General features: G+C 38.4%; 1 protein-coding gene across 1 annotated transcript in view; it reads left to right on the top strand.

Annotated features, from left to right (window-relative positions):
- NRG2 (neuregulin 2) overlaps window positions 1–16,890 on the top strand; it is a 168,710-nt gene that overhangs the window by 93,374 nt on the left and 58,446 nt on the right. Inside the window, exon 3 of the mRNA XM_029283378.1 lies at window positions 6,749–6,920. Within this exon, the coding sequence (XP_029139211.1) occupies window positions 6,749–6,920 (172 nt within the window). The remainder of the gene's footprint in view (window positions 1–6,748; window positions 6,921–16,890) is intronic.

Here is a 16,890-nt window from a genome sequence, read left to right as displayed (position 1 = left end):
TCCTGGCCATAACAATTTATTCTACATGGACAACTAGTTCTTGAAAGTAACAACATATCTTGCTGTCAAAAAATACTATATTTTCTTCACTTTCACATACTAATTTTTTTTTAAAAAAACTAGTCTGATACTAAGAACAATCAATTTGCTAAAGATAAATTTAAAGGTTACAAAAGAATGTTGGTGCAAATTCTCATACATCTCCCTTCGCATTTATCTTCTGCCAGTATCGCTGTAGCAGATCAAGTTCAATTGATGGTTGAAGTTAATGACATTGACAATTTTAATGCATTGTTTCAATACTCCCTATTGTAGTGAATCAGATGGCAAAAGCTTTGAATGAATTTGCCATTCTAGCTTTTGCAGCCACTCAGGACTTCAAGCACTATAGCAATATGCAGAGTCAAAACAGAACATTTAGGCTGTGTAGTCCAGCCCACTGCTAAATGCAGCTTCTGTATCACTTCTTCTGATCCCTTTCTGTTGGTGCCCGGATGGCTGGTGCCCTTCTTTCCTGTTCCTTTGCTTCCCTCAATCTCTTGACTATTTTTCTCTTCCCTAAGTAAGTACTTTAGTAGCAATGTACGGTACTAAAGCAGTTACAGAGACATATAGTACTTGTGAGTGTATGGAGAGAGTAAATCTTAAAATTTAATTTTTTGAAAGGGGCATGGGGAAAGCCAGTGTAACCCTTGAGCCAAAGGAAGCTAGGATGTGTCTTCCAAAGAGTTCAGAGAAGAGTAGCAAAGATGATTAGGGGGTTGGAGGTTAAAACATATGAAGAACAATTGCAAGAATTGGGTATGTCTAGGTTAGTGAAAAGAAGGGCTAGGGCCGACATGATAACAGTGTTCCAATATTTGAGGGGCTGCCACAAAGAAGAGGGGGTCAAATTATTTTCCAAAGCACTAGAAACCAAGACAAGAAGCAATGGATGGAAACTAATCAAGGAGAGAAGCAACCTAGAACTAAGGAGACATTTTTTGACAGTGGGAACAATAAACCAATAGAACAGCATACCTTCGGAAGTTGTGGGTGCCTACCGACCAAATCGCTCTACGGAGGATGCTATTTCTTCTGTTCTCCATCTGAGCCTGAAGCACTTAGAGGAAAGAAATACTCATGTGCGTTTGCTGTTTGTTGACGTTTAACGTTTGACGTTTAACGTTTGACGTTTAACGTTTGACGTTTAACACAATCATTCCCCAGCATCTAGTAGACAAACTGGGCCTTTTAGGCTTAAACACTCCTTTGTACAACTGGATTCTTGATTTTCTTACCAACAGGCCCCAATATGTGCGAGTTGGAACAAATACCTCTAATACCATTTTCTTGAGCACAGGTTCTCCCCAGGGCTGTGTCTTAAGTCCGCTGCTGTTCACCCTGTTGACCCATGACTGTTATGCTAGGTTTGCCACCAACCATATTGTGAAGTTTGCAGATGATACAACAGTAGTGGGCCTTATTCAGGTTGACAAGGTGGAAGCTTACCGCTAGGAGGTTGAAGGGTTGGTGAACTGGTGTAAGTAAAACAGCCTGGTTTTAAATACCGGAAAAACCAAAGAGATCATTGTTGATTTCAGAAAAGGCAGGCACAGCCACACTTCTCTGTGCATAAATGATTCACCTGTGGAGATGGTTACCAGCATCAAATTCCTGGGTGTGCAGCTAATGAGTAGGCTGACTTGGTTGCTCAACAGTGTGAAACTGGTGAAGCGGGCACAGCAGTGCCTGCATTTTCTGCGCTGCATGAGAAAAGCACATCTTTCTTCCCCTGTCCTGACCACTTTCTACAGGGGGACAATTGAGAGCATCCTGTCATACAGCATCACAGTCTGGTTTGGAGGCATCACTGCTTCAGACAGGAAGGTGGTGCAGAGAGTGGTGAGAATGGCCGAAAAGATCATTGGCAGTTCCCTCCCTCCCATCCAGGACATAGCACAGAAGCGCTGCTTGAGCAGGGTCCGTAAGATTATCTGGGACACTACACATCCTCTTCATGACTTGTTTTCCTTGTTACCTTCTGGAAGGAGGCTTTGTGGTGTCCGAAGCAGAACATCCAGATTCAGCCAGAGTTTCATTCCATACAGCATTAACCTTGTGAACTCTCAAGCTTCCTCCTTCCATTATATATTCAAGATGGACAATATTTAATATTTATTTGCTATGTATATGTAGGGATGTGGGTCTATACATATGTTGTTCATAGTATGTTTATGTGTGTGTCATGTATGTGTTTCCCTTTGAGAGCGGGCAACTAAATTTCATTTTTGATGTGTGCCATTGTGCTCACAGTATAAAAATGACAATAAAGGTTATCTTATCTTATCACTGGAGACTTTTAAAAAGAGAATGGACAGCTACTTCTCTGAAATGATATAGGTCTCCTGCTTGAGCAGGGGTTTGGACTAGAACAGTAGTGGGCTATGGCCCACTGCCAGGCTGTGGCTGTTTAGAACTGAGCCGTGTGTGAATGGCTGGACGGCTCCGACACATGACTTGTGTCAATGACAGACTGGCATGTATGCACCCAGCTCAACTTGCGCGAGTGGCAGGCTAGTGCACATGCATGCAGCTTAACATGCGCAAGCGGCGGGCCAGCACGCACACACCTCAATTTGCACGAGTGGTGGGCTGGCGTGCGGATGCACATATGCATACGTGCACCAGCCCATTGGTTGCACGGGCTGGTTCCCCTCTCCCCCCCGCCAGGCTGCCAAGCCATAAAGGTTGGGGACTCTGGACTAGAAGACCTCCCCCAAGGCCCCTTCCTACTCTGTTAATCTATTACTCTGTTAATGCCAGAAATCTTTCTCAAATTTATAATAATATTACTTGCATGATTTTTGTTTTGTTTTGTTTTGTTTTGGAAGAAAAAGAGATTAAAATGAGATTGGGGATTTGATTCTGTAATAGCTATGTGATGTTAATCAGAAAAATAGTTTATCATCTAGCATGTATAGAATACATAGAATACATACATCTATGCAGTATAGAATAAATTTCAGTAAGGTGTCCAATGCACTTTGTCTGACCGATTCTCTCTTGTATTTTCTGAGAATGTAAATTTGTGTGATTAACTACACCAGTTCACTACCTGTGGCCTGTCATGATTAACTTGATCTAGCCCAAGGGAACTGGCTGGTGTGGATTAGACACCTTCTCTATTGAACAAAAAGGGTCTTTATCCCAATCCCCTAAGATTTTGTGGGTGTATTGGCAAGCTCAATGTTGTATGTTGTCCAGTATCCAGTCCCTTAGGAAATTTAGGAGGACTTCTTTTACACTCCTGTTCTTTGAACCAGGAGGGTCTGAGTATAATACTGCCATATTTAGTGGCAGTGCTGTAAAGCTAAATAGTTCTGGAAAACAATTTGCCGAATAAGAGAATGAAACAATTTATGGAAGTTGAATTTCCTTTCCAAGCTGTCATCTTTCTATTAAATATCAGTAAACCTTCAAAATACTGACTTACCTAGCTTAGTCAATGGTAACTGCTGCAAGATTACTTTGTGCTTTTCATTAGAAAACATGTACATTCCCTTGGTAGAAGCAAATGAAGTTGTGGGAGTGTATCTTGATATGTAAAATAATGTATTTGAAAAGCAAAACCATTTGGGGGTTATTATTTCATACATGGGCTTTTACACACCTGAAGTTTGGATTTCTCTTAGTATAAAGTTTTAACAGTTAACTCCTCATGACTAGACAGAAATTATTGTAATTTCTTATTTGTTTCATACTGACTACTGTTGTTGATTATTATTGTTGATATTTATACACTAATTTGATTTTTAGTTATTTATCTATTTTATTCAATTTGTATGTCTGCCCAACTCAAACAAGTGACTGAGTGGCAAACATAAAATCATTTAAAAACAAAACTACAACCACAATAAAAGGCAGTTTTTCCCTGTCCAGTCGTGTCCAACTCTAGGGGGCGGTGTTCATCTCTGTTTCTTAGCAGAGGCAGCCAGCATTGTTTGAATTTAGAATAGAATTTATTCCATACTTCTAGTCATATGGCTAGCATGACTATACACCAGTGCATGGAATACTGTTACCTTCCCACCAATGTAGTATCTATTTATCTACTCCCATTTGCTTGCTTTTGAACTGAAAAAAAATTAAATACAGCAGCTGAGAAAATATTATGTAATGTAGGTAATGGGACTGTCTCCCAGGAACGTAATCCAGGTTTTCAGGGACCTACAAAAGGCCAACTGGGATGGAGCCATCCTACTCTCTAGAGCAGAGATCCCCAACCTTTTGGGCATCAAGGACCGGTTACGTGAAGAGAGGTTTTTCCTCAGGCCAGAGGGGGTGTGGTTTTGTGTGCTGCCTGCATCCCGCAGGTGGGGCTTTGCTTGTTTGTGCAGTCCGGTTGCTGGCATGCTGCGGTCTGGTACCGGTCCACGGCCTGGGGGGTTGGGGATCCCTGCTCTACATGGAGAATTTCCAGAGGGCAAGCACTATGGCAGAAAAGGCAGCCTCATGGTCCCTGCCAGCCAACATTCCTTGGCTAGTGGGACCAGAAGCATGCCCATCCTGCTGGATCAGGTAGAAACAATTGGGGAAGACGGACCTCAGGAACCCAGACCAAGCCATGAAGGGCTTTAAAAGTGATAATCAGCACTTGAATAGTATCCAGCATCAGCTGGCAACCAATAAAGCTCACAAAGCAGTGGCATTACATGTGCTGAATAACCTACACCATTTACTACTTGGTGCAGCTGCATTCTGCACCAGTTGAAGTTCTAAAGCTTCTAATCCCAATAATCTAGATGGGAGGTCACAAGGGCATGAGTGACAGTGAGTAGAGCTTCCTGGTCCAGGAACGGGTACAACCTGTAAGGTATGAAAAAGCTATTTCAGCCACGACTACCATCTGCTCTTCCAATAGGAGCCGTGAGTCCAGGAAGACCCCCCGATTGCACACACATCTGAGGCAGCGCCACACCATTCAGAATCAAAGGTGGAAAAATCTTGACACCAGAAAGCCCAGGCACCCAAAGCCACACAACCTTGCTTGGATTGAACCAAAGCCCATTGCACCCATCCATATCTTTGCAGCCTCCAGGCACTGGAAAGGACATCTATGGCATCACTCAAGCAGTCTTGAGTAGAGATGTGGAGCTGGATATCATCAACATACATACATATGTGTATAATTTGCCTTCTTCAAAATATAGGATTAGTCTTATTGCCATCACAATAAATAAATAATGAAGAACTTTGAGAAAAGTCCAGGGGAGTAGCATTTCAAGGAGAGTTGGGAAAATATACATTAAAAATAATTTGGCTCATAAAACTGATTAAGAAAAAGCTATATGTGTTCCAAGAATCTGACAAACTATTATGTTCTTTTTCTTTTTAATCTCTAATAGCTTTTAATAACAATAATATTTTGAAGTTGAGGAATCAGAAATTAGAAAGGAAAACAGTGATTAATAGGTTCCCTCCTAAATATCAGCCTTTTGCTTTCCAAGTTTGCCCTTCTTTCTTAAATGAGTAGGGATATCAAAATGTCTTTACAGATTTAACCCAGCACAAAATATTCTGGACAGACTATAATTATTTTAATTGCTTAATTTAATGTATGATATTTAGAAGGAGCATTGCATTGGTGATGTAGAATAAGTCTACAGTCATGCTACAATAATTCCTGAAAAGAGTGCAGTTGTGTCTGTTATATTTTTAGTTTCTATTATTGTTGTTATTATTGCCCTGTAGGGTACTTCAATCAATGAATATAGTGGGAAGGTTACTGAGTTTGATATCATGATGTGACTGCTATTCTTTGGTGGCATGTAATGGGTTAAATGGGTACTAAACCATCCAATTTAGATCAGAGATGAAGTAGCAATGGAGCATATGATGACTGGGATTGCTTAGTTAGTGGCCCACATTCTTATCTCTGTCTCTGTCGTGCTTATGCTCTGTCATGGGGAGACTTTCCTTTTAAGTCTTTGCCATTACTGTTTGGCAGAATAGATTGTCATTCTGAAAGACTGAATGACCTTCTTATTATTCCCCCTTTTTTCTCTGTGGAGATGTGTTGTTTTGTATTCCCATTTGGCCGCACAGAAGCCAGTGCACAGTACATTCTCAGATTGAACAGGCAGGCACATGAACAGTAACAACAACAACAAAAATCTGCAGTGACTGTGGCTGAACTGAAAGGAAAAAAAGTCCTCCTCCTCTCCTCTTCCCTTCTTGTAGCCAAATGCTCCTATTCATATCAGCACAGGCTGTCGAATCAACAGCATGGCTGCCAACAGCAGCAGAGGTAAGAGAGGAATGTAGCGTATGAGTTAGTGAAAGCAGCATTAGAACAAGAATTGAAGCATCTTCCAAGAAAGCCTTGCGAGCGTTTGTATAGTCTGTTTGTTTCTCATGTAGATGCACATTTGTTTCTCTTACGCAAAGGGACAGGTGGGGAGATGGTGGAAGGAGAATGGAGGGATCAAAAGCTGCCTGTGATGCCAAAGAAAAAAATGCTCAGTCTGCAAAAGCATCTGTTCTTCTCCGCTTTTTTGACAATAATAGGTAGATGTGGGGAGCAGTGGATAAACAAGGAATCAGCTCTTCATCACTGGCTTCATGTAATCACAAAGGTTTGAAACTGAAGGTTCTAGCAAATCTAGCTACCCAGGGCTTCAGCTGTGATTTCCTAAGAGCATGCAGAACTGAAGAGGGGTGGTGGCTTGATTAAACTGACTTTGTTTCTTTCTGTTTCTATTCACAGCTGTCGCTCCAAAACTCAAGAAACTAAAGAGCCTAAATGTAGACATTGGAGCAAAGGTTTCTTTGAAATGCGAGGCAAGCGCTGGAAATCCTCAGCCATCCTACAAATGGTTCAAAGATGGCAAAGAAATTAAAAAGAGCAAAGATATCAGAATAAAATATGGGAATGGAAAGTAAGTAAAAGCAGTCGGTTTTTTATCCTAAAATTGTAAACAAATGTATTATTATAGATAAACATTCTTAACTATTATTGGTATAATTTTCATAAACAGGACTGAATGGTTAATTTCTAAGTAAAGTGATGTTTATAATCCTAATCCCAAATAGCTTTGTTTCTTGTTTGTGAGCAAGATATGTTCATAATATTCTCAGAGGACATTATTAATTTCAATATTTCAAGGTGCAGGTTGGACTCAAAGGAAGGCAACATTTATCTAAGCCAGATTTTAACTGGAGGGCACCAGGTGGGGGAAGACTGTTCTTAGGTAAAACTTGTGTTACAAAATGGCAAATCCAACAATTTCATTTTGTGGGCTGTCTTGACCAGAATTCTAAAGAATTTTGGGAGTTGATTTCCACACAGCTTAAAGTTGCTGAGGTTGGAAAGCACTGTTATAAAGCAAGAAAGCTCAATTATTTTGCTGTAATATTTTGTTTAATCGGACATGGTTAAAAGACAGACATGCAGACAGCCAATTATTTTTTTGCATTAGGAGTGATGGCATGCTCCTTCTCAGTTTGTCCTCTGGATAGACCATGTGCTCTACTTTTGGTGTGATGAAGACAGAGCCAGATGGTCTAAACTGGTTATCCATCTGGGTTTTGCACAGGCCTAGAAATCACTTAGGTGATTAGGTGAAGCAAGTAGTGTCTCTTAGAAACAGGCCATGTTGCTTTCTGTTTTTGCTTTGAAGGGGTCCTTTCTTGCAGCTCCATTGAAGTGAGGTGTCCTCTGGCTTTTTAATGGTATTTAACTGTTACTATTTCTTGATACACAGTGCCACAGAATTAAATTCATCCTAAAGTTCTGATTGATACCAATGTGGTCCATGAACATTAAATTCTCTGTAATGTTGAACACCTGGCTTCTCAGATCAAACTAGGCCATTGCATGTTGGTAAAAGTTATCAAGAAACAAGGCCAGCAGGCTTCCCAGTACCATATGAGGCAGAATAGAGTAGATAGTTTCATGAAAGTTCATACATGGTGTAGGACCTGGCTTCATCCAGTCAATATTTTGATTGTAGCTCAAGCAAGTTCATTGGCCAAATTTGATGGTAGAGAATTGCATTGAATATGGTTCAAAGTGAATTTGTGCTCATAATGGAAAAACCTCAAATTGTTTTAGATTTTGTTTTAAATCAACAGAATAGGACAGTGATGGTGAACCTTTTAGAGACCGAGTGCCCAAACTGCAACCCAAAAACCACTTATGTATCGTCGGGTGCCGGGTGGGCATGGCCCATTGGGTAGGTGTGGCCAATTGGGTGGGCGAGGCTGCGATGGTAACGGCAGACTGGGTGGAACTAAAAAGTTCAATCAATCAATTCCAACTTTGCAAGATCTTTTTTTCCACGCAAGAAGTTGAAATTGATTGAACCTTTTTTTTTTTGCACATGGCGGCGGAGGCCTAAAGCGAAAAGGTTTTATAAAACCCAGCTGAAGGCCTAGGACTGGGGCGATGGCACGTGTGCCCACAGAGAGGGCTCTGCGTGCCACAGGTTCGCCACCACAGGAATAGGATGAAACCTGCAGAGATAGATAACAGACATCTCAGAACAAATTAAAACATCCAGTTTCAGAAAATATGTGAATAATTAATCTTTCTGGACTTTTCTTTTTTTAAAAAGAAAACTATAATTGTTTGATTTATTTCTTTATATAGATAAAAATTATACAAATAGTTATCTTTTAGATAGATCTGAAACCGACAGTTTTTTTTAAAGAAATATGAATAGGGTTTTGGACGGTTTTGGACAGAATTAAAGGGCGTTTTCTACAGAGCACTATTTAAGCATATGTTCTGATCTGGATCTGGATCATAACATCTCCCAGTGATTTCCTACAGTGATTTTGAATTAATAGCAATAGCAATAAGACTTATATACTACTTCACAGTGCTTTACAGATCTCTCTAAGCGGTTTACAGAGTCAGAATATTGCCCCCAACAATCTGGGTCCTCATTTTACCAACCTTTTATATTATTACTATTACTATTACTATTATTATTTGTTGCTGTTATTGTTATTGTTATTATTGTTATTATTTTTTAACGAAGGCTAGTATCTTGAGATTTTCAAACTTCATCAGTTGGCAGTGTTATAATCTTAAACCTTGGAAGGAAAAACTGTAACTGAGGAAGGGTTCATGGGGAGATATGTATACTGATTTGAGTTTTCTGGACCAAAACTAAAATGCAAATGAAGTAGATATCTGCTATCCTTTGTGTTCAGCATTGGGATTTTTTATTTCTTCATTTAAATATTTGGTTATGGGCAAAAAAGATTTGTCTAATTATTTTTTATTAATATTATTAACGTGAAAGCTAGTAAAATCTAGGAACATGTGAAACTTTAAGTTTCTAGCTGTTCAGTGATTGTTAAACTCTTCTACACAAATTTAAAAATTTCCATACTGAAATGCTATTTAACTTATTTTAATTTCCAAGGGGAAAAGATTGATACATTTATAAACAACTGGGGAAATATTAATATTGTATCCTTAAAATTGATGGTTTTCTCTCATAGGCTTGCTAATCAAACTTCAAATATTATATTTCTTCTGCCTTCCTCTTTTCCCCTGCTCCAAATCAGCATAAGTAATTGATTGTCCCAACGCCCTTCTCATTATTTCTGGACTGGAAAGTTGAGTTCACTTTGCCCTTCAGATAACAGGTTTTGAATAAACAGAGTGAATATAAGAATGACATGGCAAAGCAATGCAATGGAGAAACCACATTGCAGTATGTTGAACACCACCAAAGCTGTGTAATTAAAAAAGAAATCAAAGATAGCTCTGGAATAAGTACTCCTACCTCAGGAAGTGGGTTGGAATAGAAGACCGCTAAGGTCTCTTCCAGCTCTATGATTCTATGATAGTCTCTTGTTTTTTCTATCTTATATTACCTATTTAATTTTGTGTCCCTCCACTGCTTCTGAATTTTTCATCTCATCATAAACAAATGTTTATTTTTATGAGCAATTTATGCAATGATTTGATAATTTGCATATTTTCCCAATTTCCTTCCTTCACAATAGGTATATAGACCACAACTTTTTCCAATTTCTAAATCACATAGTTTGAAACAGGACTTTAACCACCTCTTCTCTTTCAGTTTAAAATCTTTCAGGGTTCAATGAATATTTCCTCTGGTTCATTCTTAGATAGCTGTTCTTGTTGATAATACCTATTTTTTCTAATGGATTTGGTCAATATTGCTTCTTTACAACTATTTCTGTTATTCTATAATCCCATTTTAAAGGATTTCAATATATTTCCATATTTCTTTATTTCTCTTCATTGTCAATGATTACTTTTGATTATTGCTGCCTTAAGTTCTTAGTTGCCATAATTTCTTCAATCCTTATTTTTAAAAATCATTTTTCTTTTCTTTTTTAAAGCTAATTTTATGAAAAATTACAACTATGATAAAAAAAAGTAATAGAAACCGAAAGAAAAGAAAAGAAGGGGAAGAAAAGAAAAAGGAAATAGAGAGAGAATAGAAAAGAAAGAAAGAAAAAAAAAGAACATATTAAGAGCAATAAAACTATGCAGGTAGTCTTTGACTTACAACAGTTCATTTAGTGACCATTCAAAGTTCCAGATGCACCATTTTTCACACTTACGACCACTGAAACATCCTCATGGTCATGTGATCAAAATTCAGATATCGGGCAACTGGCTTGTGTTTATGACGGTTGCAGTGTCCTGGGGTCATGTGATCACCTTTTATAACCTTCTGACAAGCAAAGTCCATAGGAAAACCAGATTCCCTTAGCAACCTTGTTACTCACAACTGCAATGATTCACTTAACAACTGTGGCAAGAAAGGTCATAAAATGGAGTAAAACTCACTTAAATATTTCACTTAGCAACAGAAATTTTAGGCTCAATTGTGGTCATAAGTCAAGGACTACCCGTATAAAGAAATTTCTTCTTCTGTCATCACATCAAGTATAAAACATTTAATAACTTACCACCTTCTCTTAACACCACAACAAATGATCTGTTCTTCCCATATCTCATCCCTTATTTATAAACATATCCTTAAAACCTTGTGATTGCCATCCTGAACAGCAAAAGTCCATTAAGGGCTAGCATAGTTAACAATATATCTATTTTATACACTTTATATTCCTTTACATTTAACATTCTTGATCTTTAGTCCCTTCAAATAATGCCCCAAATTGATTTCTTTGATTTTTTTATTTCCCCCCCCCTTTGTTCCTTCTTGCAAAATTCTTCAAAACTATAACAAACCTCTTTTGTAAATTCAATATAAGAAAATTATCCAGGTCATTCTCCTACTTTGTTATTTGTGTATCCCTTTTAATCAGCCAGTTTTTTTGTATGTCCAGTGTAACATTGTTCTCCATATCATTCTTATAGCTTATCATTTTGGCCCACTTTCAGATCAGTCTCAATTTTGCCTGATAAATTTTCTTTTCTATGATATCTTTTAAACAGCTTATCTATAGAGACAGACACTCTTAAAATTAACTTCTGGATCTATTGTTCAAAAATACCCTTCAATGGGACACTTCCATTGTTATTTTCTTGTATTTTCTTGACATTCTGGATTAGAGGGATCTGTCCTTGTCCCTCTACACCAGGGGTTTTCAAACTCGGCCCTTTTATGACTCATGGACTTCCAATTCCCAGAATTCCTCAGCCAGCGTGCCTGGCTGAGGAATTCTGGGAGTTGAAGTCCATGAGTCATAAAAGGACCGAGTTTGAAGACCCCTGCTCTACACTCTATACTGAACATTTGTATTTAGTTGTATGTTCTTCTTTCAGATTTGTTTGTCTATCTTCCATGGTGTCTGCTGAGCCAATAAGAATTGGCAGGATTGGCACACTTCACATATTTTCAGTTAAACAGTGTTATCTTTAGGGACCCAAGAGGTACATCTGTCAGCACCTGTCCATTGGAATGAAGTTCTTCCTAAGTTCTGGGTGGCTCCAATCCTGATAATATTTTGGAAGGCCTTGAAGATCTGCCTCTTCCCCTATGCCTTAGGCTAAAGTGGCTGTGAATGCTGTATTCACCATTTTGTTTTTTTATCCCCTATTTTGTATTTGCTTTTGAATTGTACTATATTTTATTTTCTTTGTTATATTGAGAACCACCCAGAGTCATTTGGAGTAGGGCAGCATTTAAATTAAATTAAATTCTTATTTCTCAATTCTCCATCTTTCCATAGCTATCATGATTTCTTGTTTTGAAATCTGCTTGGATTTTTTTCTTTTTTCTTTTGAAATTATGAAAATTGTTTTGGTTTTGACCATTTTTTTTCTCTTCTTGTTCCTTAGGTTCTCTTTTACATACTAAACATACTGAATTTGTTTCTTATAATGTTTTTATATATTGATTGTCATATCTTGCTGGCACACAAATTTTGATGGCTTGTAGCTTAAAGCAGGGATGTAATGAATAAAAAAATCATCTTCTAAAGCTCTATTAGTCTGCTTTTATCTAATGACCCAGTGTTGGACTTATTCAATTTTGGCATTTTTTGTAGCACTACATTTTAACTATATGTTGCAGATACCTCTTGCAATTTGCCACAGAAATCCTGTGTCTTCTATTCTTCCATTCTTGCAATTTGTGTTCTTTGAATAGATCTGATAAATAGATGTTCCATGAGTCATAGCAATATGCAGACCTAGCAATTCCCCTTTTCACTGTCCTTTTAAAACTATTTTTACTAGTAGGTTTTTATGACTTAAATCATTTGATTTCAAAAACCCTGTAAATTCACATTACTATAGCAGTTAACTTAATTAATATGCTTTATTTTTGTTTTGATAATTTAAAGCTTCTCTGATTTATGGTTCTCATATTTGATTTTTAGTTGAACAAACCCTTGTAAAATGAGGGAATCCTCTTTCAATGCTGTCACTGTCACAGGTTATTTTATTTTTTTGTGTGGCTTTGATCTGAACATGTGATTGTTTCCATATCAACTCCTGAAAATTTCCCAATAACTAGAGGAGTGATTGCCAACTTGGAAGTCTGGCTTCCTAACATGTCCATTTAAATATCTAAGGCATGTCTTTACAATTGTTTTGGCAATAATACAGAAGGGGCGTACCAATGTGTGCTTTGGAGTTACATATTACAATGCCTTCCCGTGGGTTGAGTGTTACCTCCGATTACCCCAGCTAAGGTTTACTCTACCTGTTTGATCATATTAGCAACAGTGATCAACAGATCATATTCCCAACAACATGCCTCTCAAGAAAATTTGCATTACTGGGTCCTCCTATCATGCTAAGCGTTTAATCTCACGGAACAGGGATTCAAAAAATTAAACTCTGAAAACCAAACTGGAGGTACGGATGGCAGGTAGAAAGAGGGGCAAGAGACCATGTAATAGGATAGAAAGGTAGCATAAAATTCATAGAAACATAGAACTATAACACTGGAAGGAATCTTGAGGGTCTTTTAATCCAATCCCCTACTCAAGGTAGAAGACCTTATACCATCCTGGAAAAACAGCTGTCCGATGTTTTCCTAAAAACCTCCAGCGATGGAGGACCCATAACTTCAGAAGGCAAACTATTTCTTTAATGAATTGTAAGACTAGGCTGAAGCCTCCATATCTACAGATGATTCAGACACGTAAGGAGGATGGATAAACAGGAATCATGTCTAAAGATTCCTTCAGGAGATAGATAAGAAAGAACTAAGTTGTTAAGAACCGAAGTAAAAATGTCACCTAAACCAGACAAAAGAATTTGGACCTGAGCACATGGGAAACCCCTCCCCAAATTCCATCAACACCTACAGACATGTAAATCAACAAGGCAAGAGTAGCTGCCAGTCTTGTGAATCAACAAAGCAAGGATTTTGGGGGATAAAAGGGGGCCCACCCACTCTTTGAGATGTCTTTGGATGGCTTTCATCCCTCTGGCTAGTGCCTGCCAGCCTAGTTGAGAAGGATGTTGGTAAGTGTGGATGAGTGTGTGTATGTGTGAAAGAGAGAGAAAGAGCAAATATATAAGTTGTAACCAGTAAAGTTTTGCTGTTATTTTAAATTCACTGTGTCTCTATGTATTCTAAAGAATGTGCCTCTGTGTTCAGTTGAAAGTGATTTGACTGTGGCTACTTTCCAGGGCTGTGAGTGTGTGAAGGAATGACCATAAACTGAACCTGGGAGTACCCGTCAGGAAATTTCTCCTTAGTTCCAGGTTGGATTTCTCTTTAACGAGCTTCCACCCATTGCTTTTTGTCCTGGTCTCAGGTGCTTTGGAGAACAAGTACACCCCCTCTTCCCTGTAACAGCCATCGTGTCACTCCTAATTCTTGTTTTCATTAAACTAGACTAGACCTAGTTTCCTTAATTGTTCATCACAGGGCTTAGTCTCTAGACCCCTTATCATCTTTGTTGCTCTTCTCTGCTCACTTTCTATGGTCTCAGCATCTTCTTTGTAGCATGGGAACCAGACCTGGATGCAGTATTCTAGTTGTGATATCAGTACAGAATGGTACTGTTACTCATAATTCTTATGCTATCCCTCTTTGATGCAGCCTAGGACTGCGTTGGCCTTTGGCAGCTGCAGTATACTGCTGGCTCATACTTTAATCATGTCCCCCACATGGTTACTGTTGCACCAGGTACTGCCTATTCTATACCTGTGCATTTGATTTTTCCTGTCTAGGTGCAGAACCTTGCTTTTCTCACTATTGAATTGCATCTTGTTTGAAAAGGCCCAGTGCTCAAGTCTGTCAAAATCCTTCTGAATTATGAGTCTATCTTTCAAAGTGTTGGAAATTCCCTCCAGTTTGATGTGTTCCCCTTCTACCCCCACTGAGCTAAGACAGAACGTTGAGGTACCCCACTGCATGTTTCCCTCCATGAAAATGTAGTTCCATTAAGGACTACACACTGAGTTTAGTTCCCACATTGTTCTAGCTTACCAATTAGTAGGCCATGGTCTACTTTGTCAAATGCCTTACTGAAGTCCAGGTAAACTATCCCCAGTATTTCCCTGATCCACTAATTTAGTTACTTTATCAAAGAAGGACATAGGGTTTGTCTGGCATGATCTGTTTTCAATGAACTTGTTAGTTCGTTTGTTCATTTCTAAGTGCTCACAAATTGCTACTTGATTATCTTTTCCAGGAGTTTCTCAGGTACTGATGTCAAGCTGATTGGTCTGTAGTTTCCTGGATCCACTTTTTATCCCTCCTTGAAGATTGGAACCACATCAGCTTTTTTCCAGTCCTCTGGCAGTTCCCCCATGTTCCAGGAGCTCTGAAAGATTTTTGTTCAAGGTTTTCGAGATCACATCTGCCAACTCTTTCAGTACCCTGGGATATAAACCATCTGGTTCTGGTGATTTGATGTTGTCTAAAGTGGATATGTTTTTTAAACCAATTTCTTACCTATTTTGACCTGCATCCCGTTCTGTCTCCCACTGTGCTACTTTTGAAGGGATCAGCTATTTTTTCTTTTTGCATAAAGATAGATGTAAAGGAATTAAACAGCTCCACTTTCTCCCTGCTGCCCACCAACCTCTTGCTGTATTCTTCCATTAGTGGATTGATCGTTCCCTTGAGTTTTTTCTTGTTCTTTACATATTGAAAGAACCTCTTTTTTTTGTTATTTTTGGGCATTTGTTGCAAATCTTAGTTTATTCTGAGCCTTAGCCTTCCTGACCATGCCTGCAGATTTGGGCTATTGCTGGTATTCTGTTTTAGTTATATGCTCCTTTTTCCATTTTTTATATTTGTCCTTGTGTCTCAGTTTTTCAGAGAGCTCTGTGTGCACTGTGCCAGTTTTGTCTGGTGTCTTTTGTTTTTCTGTGGTACTGCCTTTAGTATTTCATTTTTCAGAGTTTCCCATGCGCCCTAAACTGCTTTTCCTTTTAGGTTTTCCATCCATGGAATCCTTTCTTATTTCTCTCTTAGTTTGTTGAAGTCACCTCTCTTAAAGTCTAAAACACTAGTTTGACTTTATTCATTTGCCTGTGCCTGCATTGTAGTGAATTCTAATATGACATGGTCACTTTCCCCCAAAGTTCCTACAACTTCCACTCCCTCTATCATTTCATCTCTATTAGTTAGGATTAAGTCCATTATAGCTGACCCTCTAGTTCCCACCTCCACCTTTGGAGTGACAAAGTTCTCAGCCAGCCATGTCACAACCTATTTGATCTCCCACTCACTGCAGAGTTTGTTTCCCAGTTTATGTCATAGTAGTTAAAGTCCCTCATTTCTACAGTGGTGTGTTTCCTGCACACTTCAGCTAACTGATTAGCAAAGAGTTCATCTATTTCCTCCACTTGGTTGGGTGGCCTGCAGTACACTCCTATGGCGATGTCATTTATTTTTCCTCTGATATTTACCCAAATACTTTCAAGAAGGCTTTTATCTCTTGTATTGTGCACTTCTGTTGAATGAATATAATTCTTTACATATAATACAATTCTTCCTCCCCTTTTTGAGATGGTTTTGTTCCTTTTGTACCATTTTTATCCTTCTAGAAGTATGTTCCAGTCATGGGTTTCATCCCACCAAGTTTCAATAATAGCAACAATAACAAAAAACATAACAAAAACAAAACAATAACAAATATGATCAAAAAGTTGAAGCTCTGTTGACATTTGCAAAATGCTCTCTTCAGATAAGTTATGAAAAAGGAAGAAAGAAAAATCAATATATGATTTGCTCAGTTAAGCCAAAGATATACTATTGAGTAGTAAAGAAATGTCAAACTACTGAGTTCTGGTTCAGTGACTCCTGAAAAGAGAATATATATTTCCACCAAGAAGGATGAACATCTGGAGTTGAAATAAGATTTATATTCAAATCAGGGAACACCTACTTATTTTATGTCTATTCTTTATTTGAGGATCCTGGAGAATAGGTAGCAGAACAAAGAAGGACAAAAAGAGCAAAAGGAGGATCACAAAAG

This window comes from Protobothrops mucrosquamatus, unplaced genomic scaffold, assembly GCF_001527695.2.
Source record: "Protobothrops mucrosquamatus isolate PMUCROS unplaced genomic scaffold, P.Mucros_1.0 scaffold71, whole genome shotgun sequence".
NCBI lineage: Eukaryota > Metazoa > Chordata > Lepidosauria > Squamata > Viperidae > Protobothrops > Protobothrops mucrosquamatus.
The sequence above is the reverse complement of the archived record's forward strand: the minus strand, read 5'-3'. Positions and strand labels throughout refer to the sequence as shown.